This window comes from Ochlerotatus camptorhynchus, unplaced genomic scaffold (assembly GCF_037179485.1).
Source record: "Ochlerotatus camptorhynchus isolate MF236.1 unplaced genomic scaffold, CSIRO-AGI_Acam_v1.1 ptg000432l, whole genome shotgun sequence".
NCBI classification, from domain to species: Eukaryota; Metazoa; Arthropoda; class Insecta; order Diptera; family Culicidae; genus Ochlerotatus; species Ochlerotatus camptorhynchus.
The window spans coordinates 2,451,739-2,465,110 of NW_027040918.1; the positions used below are offsets into that span (position 1 = coordinate 2,451,739).

The 13,372-nt window shown below is 39.1% G+C and overlaps 1 protein-coding gene across 1 annotated transcript in view; it reads right to left on the reverse strand.

The window, feature by feature from the left end:
- LOC135711348 (microtubule-associated protein futsch) overlaps positions 1 to 13,372 on the reverse strand; it is a 315,199-nt gene that overhangs the window by 167,004 nt on the left and 134,823 nt on the right. Inside the window, exon 2 of the mRNA XM_065234141.1 lies at positions 9,294 to 9,392. Within this exon, the coding sequence (XP_065090213.1) occupies positions 9,294 to 9,392 (99 nt within the window). The remainder of the gene's footprint in view (positions 1 to 9,293; positions 9,393 to 13,372) is intronic.

Below are 13,372 nucleotides of genomic sequence, written 5' to 3' on the forward strand. Positions count from 1 at the left end.
GATCGTAGCAGCCGTCACCACGGTTGCTATGGTGATATTACGTATGGAATTTTTCGGTTCACACTTCAACATAATGTAGGCCTAATTCGGAAAATTCTTTCGTCGTTCGTGAAAAACAAATTCTGCTGAATTAAACAATGACAGCAGGGCCATCAAGCTCTTCAGCATCAACAATCACTGGAAATTTACCAGGAGTCACGATCTCCAGTGAAGTTAATTTTCAAGAATTAATGAAAACGCCTCCGAGCAATAAACTGATTACGGTGACGTGTTCGTGGAAGCAAGTGGCGGACGAGGATAAGCGCGAACGGCAAATTTAGGTGTAAATTCATTACCGAACGGCGCTCACGGTGGCATGCTCTGGATTAAGTTTTATGGTAGCCGGTTTAACGATCCTGATGTGATTACGGACCCAATTTTGAATCCTAGTTGGGAAATTTTCTCAGCATAATTGGGAAAGCATTTTTCATGCTAATGCCAACTGATACATCGGAAGTACACGACGCGGTGAACAGATGAGCACTCATCATAAATTTATAATGCTCAAGCAGCTTCTTTTCTATTCATTCCCGTACTCGAATTAATCCCGTTGATTTATTGCGTTCCGTGCGGGAAAACTTTCACCGACTAATTAATTAGGATCCGAAGCAATTTCGGTTTGCCTGTCTGTAAAAGAGATCGCAACGCTTGCGGCAGTACAGGAATTGGCATGCCGAACGAAACTTTTGCCTTGCTGTGCAGCAGCAGATTTCTACTGTTTTGCATTGAATGGATCGAGCTTAATCTTTTTTTCACATTATATTTTTGGATTGAGATTTCTAAATGATTTCCGTTTTAGCTGAAAGAGCTTCATTCATGTCAAAAATTCTATGAAAGAGATTTTCTTAACCATCAAATCAGATTAACGAATTTCAAACGGCAAACCTTTTTGTAAGGTTATTTTCATTCATCTGTTTGATGTGCAGTAATGGTTGCTCTTCATTGCCTGTTCGTCAAACTGTTAAAATGCCTTACAGTCTTGATTGAAATATGTTTGTATTTTACAAGGGGTATTCAACTCAGCACACCTAAATCTGTGCCGAAAGATTTAGCTGTGTGTGCCAATAGCTGTGCCAAATGAGCCTAAATCTGTCAATAAAGGCGTCAATGTCCCATAAGTTTGGCAACCCTGAATTTATAATGACTTTTTTGCTTGTTTATGTTCACAACGGTTTCTCGGTGAAAAAATACTCAGACATTTTTGGCAGTATTCTTTTTTTTTTTTTTTTCCTTTGGTTTGTTTTTTCCGTCGATCTTGTTTTCCGTACTGAGCACCAATGCTACCGACGTGCCAGGAAGGCAGCTCCCACACCTGGACCCTACCTATCGACCCATCAACTCATGAACCGGGGACCAACGGCTTTACTTCCCATCCGAAGGAAGGCGTGATCAGAGATGTTATGCCTCAGAACATCCCAGCGGCGCCGACTGGGATTGAACCCAGGCCTGCTGGGGTGAGAGGTAATCACGCTTACCACTACACCACCGGCGCCGTTATTTTTGGCAGTCTTCCTCAGGAGCAATTTAATCAAGGTTGAATTAATTTCCCCGGAAGAAGACTGCCAAAACCAAACGAAACGTTGGGCAGTTAAATAACTACGGTTTGAACTCACCAGCCTTGATAGCCGAAACTCCAATTATTTTATTTTATTTAATGCTGATGTAATGGACCACTTTGTCAAGCAGTTTTGACGTAACTTTCTACCAGCGCTTTCTCAAAACTGGACCAACAAATTACAATATTTTAATGAAACGCTCAAATCTTGGCTACTTTTCTCGTGGATGTCAGAAAAAATCTCAAAATATTGTTTTATTTCGAAGTCCGAGTGGTAGTAGCCCAACAAACAATGCAGAGTCACAAATAAGCATATATATTGAATAAATCCTTCATAACAGTGTACAATGCTGAATAAAACGAGTAGTCAAATTATGTGCTGAAAAAACCTCATTATGATCAATTATGACAGATGCGCTTTTATTCCGCTATTTGCTCTGATTTGATTAATATACTTATTAAAAGCTATACAAACGATGACTGTCTTCCTGATTCAGCACCAGAAGTTTGATCTAATAACATACTGAAAAAATGTAATTTGCACATACATTGACGTTTTAATTCGACTGTTTTCAATTGATTTAATAACATGCTTTATTATACGTTTAATAATTGTTTTCTAACTCCATTATTAGATTCCATTGCATTGCTAAACAATATTGCTGAATAAAGGTGAATACTGTCAGCATAATAGCTCTTATACCATTATGCGTCCATGTTTTAATTGCATGCGTAGTAGATGCTTTTCAAACGGCGTATTCATTCATTATTCCACAACACTGTTTCAGACTAACAACAAAACAAAGTTGGTAGCATAGTGGTTACCGTTTCCGCTTTCCAAGTAGAAGGTCGCGAGTTCAATCCCAACCTCAACCCTTTTTTTTTAATTTATTCAGAAGCTTGTGTTTTGTGTAGGAATAGAAATTTGAGTGGGGTTCTCTCTGTTTATGCTCTTAAGTATGACGCGCTTGACCTAGATGGCCCACAGCAACTCACGAAGAGCTACTGATTGCGATCAATAGCCGTGCAGCTTCTTCCTCATTCTATGGATGCTCATGTGGGCTGCAGCTCGCTGCTTCCAGGCAGCCTTTTGTTGTGTACTAGTGAACATCACCACTCACCACGCGGTGATTGAACAAACACCATTTGGTGAGACCGGATGGAATTCAACTTTGAAATCTGTGTTAGGGAAATCGATTTTCACAGGCAATCGGTGATAATAACAACTCAGTGACTGAATTCAATTGACTCGGAGCATTTTCTTTCCCTACGAAATTTACTCATATTTGGGAAAACCTGCAGGTACTCAAAGTTAATGAGTAACTGCAGGTTTTCCCAAATATGAGTCAAGGTTGCAAAGACTCATTTCAGCTAAAACAATGTTTTTCTAAATTATGAAATAATTAGATGCCATGATCAAATTTTGAATTGGTAGGATACAAGAAGAGGTTGCAAAGCATGTGTTTGACATACTAAACCTGTTTATTTCACTTCATGAGAGTCACAATCAGCAATTTTTCACAAACTCACTCACTCACTCACTCACTCACTCAGCGATCAGCAAATCGCTGATTGTGACTCATAGAAAGCAAAATTTACAGGTTTTATGTTTCCAACGCATACTTTGTAACCTCTTCTTGTAAGTTACAAGTAAAACATGCCATCATACCATCTTTTGGTTTTATTATTCCGAAAAACATTATTTTAGCTGAAATGAGTCTTTGCAACCTTGATATGAGTAAATTTCGTATGAAAAAAATGCTCTGAGTCAATTTAATTCAATTACTGAGTTGTTCTGATTGGCTGTGTACAGACATGAGAGGTATTTGTTTGTGTGCCAAACATAGGGTTGGAAAAATATTCCGGTTTATCGGTAAAAAGTGATCAACTTCCCTCCGTTTTACGGCCTGTCATGAATCATGACTCATCAACGAATGTTTGAAAACCGCTTGGCTACACTAAAAAAAAATCCACACGTCATCATCATGTGTCTTACACTTAATTTTGGACTTAATGTGACACACATCTTTGCACACCAAAGTTCAATCACAGAATGTCTGTGGTTCAATGTTCTACAATATTCTACTTCATCGACTTCTGCTTTACTGACTCAAAAATTGAACCGACAAATATGTAAACAAAGCTGCCAGAGGTCATAGAATGCACATGCCTTTTTTTAACCCTCCGTTACTCGCGCCAACTTTTGTAACACGAGCACTCGCGCGTTGTACTTTGTACAACAGTGTAAGTTCTCCATTGCCATTTTGCAGTCGAGCCACCAATCGATATGAAACCAACGGGTATTCCTTAAAAAAACTTGTTTTTAACTAAACAAGCTAAAGTTTTATCACAGTTACCCCAAAAAAATGCGGATAATAGAGAAAATGTGAATGGAAACCGCGTAAACGGTGTCCGTACTACGTGGAATTTGACTTAATTGGTTACAACATGGAAAATCTCGAGATCCTGACCAGATAGAAAGTTACTGTTTTCGGCAAAGTTGTTCTAGAGATCATAAATTTTTCGCTGGTGGAGAGTAGTTCAGAATTTTCTCACTACGTAGCGCTAGAATACATGTGAAATTATCGCATGTGATATATCTCGAGATCATGACTAGATAGAAAGTTACTGTCGTCGACAAAGTTGTTGGTGAGATCAAAACCTATTCCTTGGTGCCCAATAGTTCAAAATTTTCTCAATACGCGGCGCTAGTATACACGTGAAATTCTCATATAAAATATCTCGAGATTCTGACCAGATAGAAAGTTACTGTTTCGGCAAAGTTTTTCAGGAAGTTAAGATCTTTTTGTTAGTGGAGTAGTGCTAGTATATACGTGCAATTTTTGCATATACAATAGCTCGAGATCCTGAGCAGATAGAAAGTTACTGTCTTGGGCAAGCTTGTTCAGGAGGTCAAGTATTTTTGGCGGGTGGACAGTAGTTCAGAATTTTCTCACTACGCGGCGCTAGTATACACGTGAAATTCTCATATAAAATATCTCGAGATCCTGACCAAATAGAATGTTACTGTCTTTGGCAAAGCTGTTCAGGAGATCATAGCCTTTTTGCTGGTGAACAGTAGTTAAGAATCTTCTCACTAGGTAGTGCTCGTATACATGTTAAGATCTCGCATGTGGTACATGACTAGATCCTGACCAGATAGAGAGTAAATGTCTTTGGCAAAGTTGTTCAGGAAGTCAAGATCTTTTCGTTGGTGGACAGTTGTTCAGAATTTTCTCACTACTCGGTGCTAGTATACACATGTAATTCTCGTATATACAATAGCTCGAGATCCTGAGCAGATAGAAAGTTACTGTTTTCGGCAAACTTGTTCAAGAGGTCAAGACTTTTTGGCTGGTGGACAGTAGTCCAGAATTTTCTCACCACGTGTCGCTAGTAAACGTGTACAATTCTCGCGTATACTATAGCTCGAGATTCTGAACAGGTAGAAGATAACTGTCTTCGAAAAAGTTGTTCATGAGGTCAATGCCTATTGCTTGGTGCACAATAGTTCAGAATTTTCACACTACGTGGCATTAGTATACACGCAAAATTCTCGCATGTAAAATATCTCAAGATTCTGATCAGATAGACTTTGCTAGTGGACAGTAGTTCAATATTTTCTCACTTCGTAGCGCTAGAATACACGTAAAATTCTCGCATGTGGTTTCTTTCGAGATCCTGACCAGATAGAAAGCTACTGTCTTCGACAAAGTTGTTCAGGAGGTCAAAGCCTATTGCTTGGTGAAAAATAGTTGAAAATTTCCTAAGCGGCTCTAGTATATGTCGTGAGTGCTGATAAACCAGTGGTAAAGACACAAGCTTGATAACCTCAACGTTGGTGGTTCGAATCCTTTTTCTTTTTGTTGTTGAAATTATCAATATTGCAACCATCTAAGAAATTGGTGAAATCTAAATATAATACTACTCACCACAGTATACACGTGAAATGTTAACATATTAAATATGACGAGATTCTGACCAAATAGAATGTTACTGTCTTCGAAAACGTTGTTCAGGGAGCCAAGGCCTTTTGTCTGGTGTACAGAAACTCAATTTTGTATACACGTGCAATTCTCGCATTAGATATATTTCGAAACCTGCTAAACTGTCATTGGCAAAGTTGTTCAGGGGATCAAAACTTTTTCGTTGGTCGACAGTACAGAATTTTCTCACAACGGGGCGAACGTGAAATCTTCGCGTATATAATATCTCGAGATCCTGAATAGCTAGAAATTTAATGTATTTTGCACAGCTGTGAAGGAGATAAAGATCTTTTGGCTGATGAACAGTAGTTCAGAAATTTCTCAAAACTTGGCGGGCCTTTCTCGCATATCAAATATTATAAAATAAACATATAATTTACATCAGCCTAAAAGGGATAAGAAAAATATATTATGGATTTCTTTTACTGGCGAAGATTTTCATGCATATTTGTGGATACATAAATTGGGGTGAGTTGTTCCACTTTTATACCTCTGACAAATTAGGAATAACACGTATCTCAGATGGAAGACATTATCTTGAAGATCAATATCGCTGAAACTTCCACCAAATGAATGTTTAGAGTCTTCCTTTCATTTTAGGCTAATTTCAAAATGTCTTATCGAGGAGTCTAGAACAATAAAAAAAAAAAAAATCCCTGTATTTACGTGTGCACGGACAACGAGACTAACAGAGTGAGGCACTTTTGCTCGGTTGAATGGAGAAATTTACAAAACCGTACCTTCGTATCATAAGTTTAAGGACACCACCTAAAAACGTAAAATTTTTGTTCATTTTAGAACATTTGAAAGATTTTGAATGGAAATACAAAGAGACAAATTGCTCAATATCATTTTAAAATTTTGTATGCCAAAGGTTCACCCAAAGTTACACTATTTTTCAAAATTTACTCTGAAGAGTCATGATTGATTTTCTCAGAATTGACTTGAAAAAATAATTTGAAATTAAACGTAGTAGTAGAACCCTTACGCTATACCATTCTTACCATTCATTTGACATAAGGAGATCAAAAATTAGACGTAAACTGAGAGAACTTTGAACAAAACACATTTGCATGTTCACCATCCGGAAGAACTTTGCCGCATGTACAACTTTGACGATGACAGTTACTTACTGACCTTAAGCTATAGCATATACAAATATTTTACTTGCACATTAGCGCCGCATACCGAAAATATTCTGAACTATTTACTGTTCACCAGCAAAAAAGCTTTGATCTCCAATAAACTTTGGCCAAGACAGTAATTTTCTAGCTTTTCGGGATCATGAGTTGTATCATATATGAGGATTACACGTGTATACTAGCGCAGCGCAGTTAGAAAATTCTTACACATTGTGCACCAATAGGTTTTAACATCCTGAACAACTTTGTTCAATACAGTAACTTTCTATCTCAGTGTTCACTCGGCTGTCGACAGAAGCAGACCACTCTCAATGTGTGTCACGCGATCGTCTGTTTACTCGGCAGCAACCATTGTATGGTCCTCCTCATCGTTCTTCATCAGTAGTTCTTTCAGTCGATGCGTCGTCGACTTTGGAAAGCAACCGTTTCGTGATGAATGTGTGAGTGCTGACCACGTTTTGCGTCCATTGTTGCAATGGACGTGCTCTGACCCTCGTTGGCGAATCTGCCATAGAATGAAACCATTGGAAGCGGCTCCCGTTCTGGTGGAGGAGGCTTATTGGACAGCGGAAGATAAAATGTTTATTGTGTTGTACCTTTTTACTATAGTTTTAAGATGTATTATATAGCAATCCAAGAACAAGAATCCTCGGCTCTGTAAAGTTAATTCGGTTGAGCCTTATCAAATAAATTAATAAAAAAAAAGTAACTTTCTATCTGGCCAGGATCTCGAAATATATAACAGGCGATAATTTCACATTTTACTAGCGCTACTTAGTGAGAAAATTTTGAACAACTGTCCACGAGCAAACATTTTGTGATATCCTGAACAACTTTGCCGACGACAGTAATTTTCTATCTGGTCAAGAACTTGAGATATTTTATATGCGAGAATTTCACATGTATACTAGCACCATGAAGTGAGAAAATTCTGAACTACTGTCCACCAGCCAAAAGACCTTAACCTCCTGAACAACTTTGTCGTAGACAGTAACTTTCTATCTGATCAGGATCTCGAGATTAGCATATGTCAGAAGTGTACATGTATACTAACGTCACGTGGTGTGAAAATTCTTAACTACTGCTTACCAGCCAAAAAGTCTTGACCCTCTAAACAACTTTGCCGACGACATCAACTTTCTAGCTGATCAAGATCTCGAGCTATTGAATATGCGAGTAAGGCACGTATATACTAGCGCCGCATAGTGAGAAAATTCTGAACTATTGTCACCCAACAAAAAGATATTGACTTCCTGAAAAACTTTGCCGAATACATTTACTTTCTATCTGGTCAGGATCTAGAAATATTTTATATGCAAGAGTTTCACATGTATAGTAGCGTCGCAAAGTGAGAAAACTCTGAACTACTGTCCACCTGCGAAAAAGCCTAACATCCTGAACAACTATGCCGAAGACAGTACCTTTATATCTGGTTGGGAGCTCAAGATATTTTATATGAGAATTGCACGTGTATACTAGCGTCGCGTAGTTTGCAAATTACATGATTTTTTGTGCACCAAACAATAGGCTTTGACCTCCTGAAAAACTTTGTGAAAGACAGTAACTTTCTATCTGGTAAGGATCTCGAGGTATATCATATGCGAGAATTTCACATGTATACTAGCGCTACGTAGTGAGAAAATTCTGATCTACTGTCCGCCAGCGACAAGGCTATGATATCTTGAACAACTTTGTTGGAGACAGTAACTTTTTATCTGGTCAGGATCTCGATATATTCCATGTTGTAATCAATTAAGTCAAATCCCACGTAGTATGGTCACAGTTTACGCGGTTTTCATTTACATTTTTCCTATTATCCGCATTTTTTAGGTGCTTACTGTTTGATTGTGAGATTTAGATCAAAACAAGTTTTTTGAGGAATACTCGTTGGTTTCAGATCGATTGGTAACTCAGCAACAAAATGGCAATGGAAAACTCATGTGTGTTGTACAAAGTACAACAGCGCGAGTAACGGAGGGTTAATGGGACTGTTGGGATGTGCTGCTGCAGTTGTCTTCATTTGATCTCACAGGGTCACGGTTGTTCTCATATATGAGGGTGGTTGATAAAGATGAAGTCACAACTCATGTTTTCGGTGTTTACCTTGCAAAACAAACAATTCACATCGCATTGAAATACAAAACACTTCAAATCCATCTGAATAGAACAGTAGTGTGATTCAATCTGCAATACACTTGAATTGATAGAGAAAGGTTATTAACATTTCAAAGTTTGAAACACTAGTAATCATCGTGTAGAACACATTGAACCATGAAGAAATACACTTAAATTAAATATTGTGCATATGAAAAATCTGGCATTTTAAACACTTCGATCAGACGTGTGAACTTTTTTCAATGTAGGCATTGGAACTGCGAGGTTCCAATTTCCAACAGGTTTTTTAAATCGTTAAAACTATGCGTTATTTTTCACCATAGTTTCGTAGCTCCTTTGTGAACGCTCAAAGCCTTGATAAACGCTGCAGTTACCATTATATGCGTTTTGTTTTTGTTTATCTGATAAAAATGTGGTCAAACAGCGCACGCACAAAAATAATCATCGCCTACTTACCGTGCTTGCCTTCCTCTCCATCGAGGGCCTGCAGCGTGATGGCATGCAACTCATCCTCTAGGTCGACGTGACAGTCCGTCGCGTCCCAGGATAGGAAGCCTGAAAGTAAACAGAGAACAAACAATGTTGACCGATTAATACACAAAAAGGGAAAATGCTTTATTTGTTTGATATTGTGTTGGAATAAATCTGATTGTAAGTGAAATTCTTTTGATTCCAGTGAACTCCCTCCGCTGCCATCAATGCGCCCTCGCTCGTTGTGGGACTTCGGAGGAATTGATCGAATGCAGTGAACGCACCGTCAACTACCTTTACCAACAGCTGGAACCGATGGCTGATTTGTACGCTCAAGCAACCTCTATTGGACAGTACAAATGCTTCACGGTGATGCTCTCCGATGGGAATAACACGGCGATGGTCAAGAGTTGTACCTATGGGGAGTCCAACATCTGCACCGGTTGGAAACAGGGGATAACCGTCCAGGAGTGCAAAACGTGCGAAACCGACTACTGCAATGGGTTCGATTCCGCCGAAACGGGGTCATCTGGATCCGGTCTACCGCGGCGGCCGTGGTGGTATTGGCTGTTGGTTATTGTCGCATTGTTTGCAATTCAAATTGGATCGAAACACCGATGAGTAACCATTAAACAGTGATTTAATTAAAATGGTAATTCGCCTGAGCGCAAAAAAAAAATCCGAATGCCTTGCCATACCATCCAGAGGAAAATTGGAAATGGTCACGTTGAAGTGGGCTCTGCTACAGTTTGGGGGAGTTCCAGCGAGCAAAATCGCTAAGTAAAATGTGCAACTTTTCTTACCCATCAAAGAGTAGCGCATTTATTCTTTAATTACAGGCAAATTTCCTCCATTGTTAACGTTAGAAGAGACGTTTTTGTTTTCAATATTCTATCCCTTGCCTTATGGAAAGCCTTCTGTCAGTCATCTGTCGTAATATGTTTTGAGAATTTCCATTGACTTTAATTAAATTTTGAAAATTGCATACCTGCCCAGCAACAAGCGAGAATGAATATTCTGTACCCTAATGCCTTTTCCCTTAGTCTTTGAACCACGAAAATTTCGAGCAGCAGCAGCACAGCTACTTCTTCTCTCCATCAGAATTAATTTATGTTACAAAATATTTCAACACATTTTTGTCTAGCACAACTGCCGTCAGCATCAATCAAGCTGTCAGCTTAGCAGAGTTCTGCAACGTGAATTTCATGGCCGAACATCTGGAAGCACATCTCTGCCATTGCAGCCGCCCATCGACACTTTCTCCTAAAGTTAATAAATTGAAAATCAAAATGCGCACACCCATAAATCAGTTCGAGGCGTGTGATGATAACGGCACTGACTGCCGCCCATGGCTCTTCTATTTTCACTCGGCTAATTTGCTCATTATTTCACTCACCGACTGCCGCTCACTTACATCCATTGTTAATCTTTATGGGTTTACAATCGGATAAGCGATTTACTAGGTGGAACTGCTCATTGCACAACTCCGACCAGCCCCCCTGCAGGGGGCGGCTTTGTTTTATTTCATTAACCTCGAATGGCAGGAAAAAAAAGTTTATTGGATCAACGCCGAAAATTGCCATGGCCAATGAGCATTTTATGTTCTCCAATCAATCCAACGCAGCTCTACTAAATAACCACCGGCCAACGCGAACAGGTTAGGTTGATGACGGTAATGTGGCTATGGCTATGTTATATGGGAGCCTGCTGTTGGAGAGATTTATGGAATTTCTTCCAACCGAACGCCCGAACGCCGCTTCTGTCCGACGCCGGCTTATATTGCATCAGTCGATATCGAAAAGTTATCGACCGTGAAGAATTTGATGAAGAAAAATGGGAGTTGGCACGTTCGGGAGAGCTTTTCCCAATATCTTGTTGGATTGGAAAGTTGAGCTGCGTTGCTCGGTGCGAGGCGTTGTGATAAATAGAAAAGTAGACGATGGAAAATTTGTTTCAGTATTTTCGTTAATAGAAAAAGGAGCAATCTGGCTGATGGTTGAACAGATGGTAGAATCATTAGGGAGTTTTAGCGATAACTTTATAAAAGGGATAACTGTCAAGAGTTTGCAAGAAAGACCAACCATTAGGGTTTTGTTTAAAAATACCGAACTGTTCATTCTTTTGGATACTTCATTTTCAATTAAATATTACGTCTACTTCGCTACATAATAATAGTGTGTGATCATTCTGAGTGATACTAAAAGACTATGATAAAACTTACGAGCAATTTTGGTCAACCTTAAGAATGCACCTTGGCTCCTCTCTTACCTCAGTTTTTAAAGGCGCAGCTACAAAGCAAGACCATGCTGGATGTGGCTGGGTTCGATTCTCGGTCCAGTATAGGAATTTTTCGGGTTGGAAAATTTCTCGACTTTCCTGGGCATAGAAGTATGATTGGACTTGCCACACAATCATATCAATGCAAAAATGGTACAGGCATCGAAAGCTCTCAATTAACAACTGAGGAAGTGCATCTAGATTATCCAAGTTGAGAGCACGCCATAAGCCAAAATGCGATAAGCAATAAGCTTGAAAATGTGAAGAAGGAAAATAAAAATAATAGGAAGAAGTATGCATCATCAACGCCCTTTCTAATGCATTAGAGATAAGATGCACATTGTGCATTAGAGTCAAAAAAGACCCAAACTGCAACTCACTTCCAAAAATCAATTTTTTAACCGATTCTAGATCTATTGGCCTCAACTGAAAGATGAAGATTCCTTAAAAGGTACCCTTCTCAGGGTTACTCCAATTTGGCCATTTAGGATACCTGGCACCGGTTCTGATAGAGTACAAAAGGACACTTATAAAACCTCATGTACTAGTACCTTAGAGACCAGACCAGACTAAGACCAGAAGGTCCCGAAGAAATGTGCTCAACTTCTTGGCTCAGCTCTGGTACTATAATACCTCATGTACTGGTACCATCCGACGGGTCAAAATTTGTGATTTTACAACAGAACGGATTCTGGTTTTTGATGATCAGGAATGCCCGTTGGAAATTGTCAATTTCCTTTTGCATTAGAAACCTATCATGTGAGCAAAAAAAATCACTGTAAAACATCGTCGCAAAAACATTACCGCCATCTGTTGAATACACTTTGGTGGACACTGCACTGAACAGATGGCGGCAGTGTGTAAACGTCAAACGCAAGGGAATTGACTATGCGCGCCACAGGTGGCGGTACTACCAACTACGATACTGTTCAGCTGTCCGATAAATGCTTGTTCGATGAACAACTTGCGAATGTTATGCCTGTTTGTCTGTGCCTAAACTATTAAGTTGTTTGCCCAAAATGACACGTGGCCTTTGATTATCGAAGCCATAAAAGATGTAGTCTCAATCATCAAAAAGTTAACAGTTCAACACATGTATTTTCAAAAACTGATTTTAGGTATCCGGATGTTTTCCATGTTTAATAAGCTTTCATCTCGTTATTCTGAACAATATATAAAAAAATCGCAAGGTTCTAGGACAATTTTTTTAATGTTACCACTTTATCGGTCATTCTGGATGCTTCTTTGGGTCAGTAGAGGTTCCTTGAGGGCGTATATGGTGTCGTTACACCATATAAAGACTGTTCATTAAAGAAAGTGGACACCTGTTTATCAATGGTTTAACCCTAAAACGTAACGAAAAATTGTGAATTTTCGCTCAGTGTGTAAAAAACATTGTTTATTTTGGCAACACCTCTGAAAAATAAAAAAAAAGTCAGGAATTTCAAACGATGGGTCGGATCAACTTATCAACTCGCAGATTAATTCTGCACAAATGGTTTTCCGAAAAGTTGTCGTTCCGAGAATTGGCCAAATGCGTGAAGTGCAGTGAATCTACATACAGTGTTCAAGATTGTTAAGAAGTTTGCGGAAACGTGTTCTCTTGAAGATTTACCGAAATCTGGGCGCAAAAAGGGGGCATCGGACCAGATAAAGGAGCTGGCAGCAGTACGCCTTTTTAAATCGCATAAACCGTGTTCCGTTCGTGAAATTGCCAAAAAAATGGAACTGTGCAGAATATCAAAAAACGTAACAATATCAGAACCTACAAGAGGCGAAAAGCACCC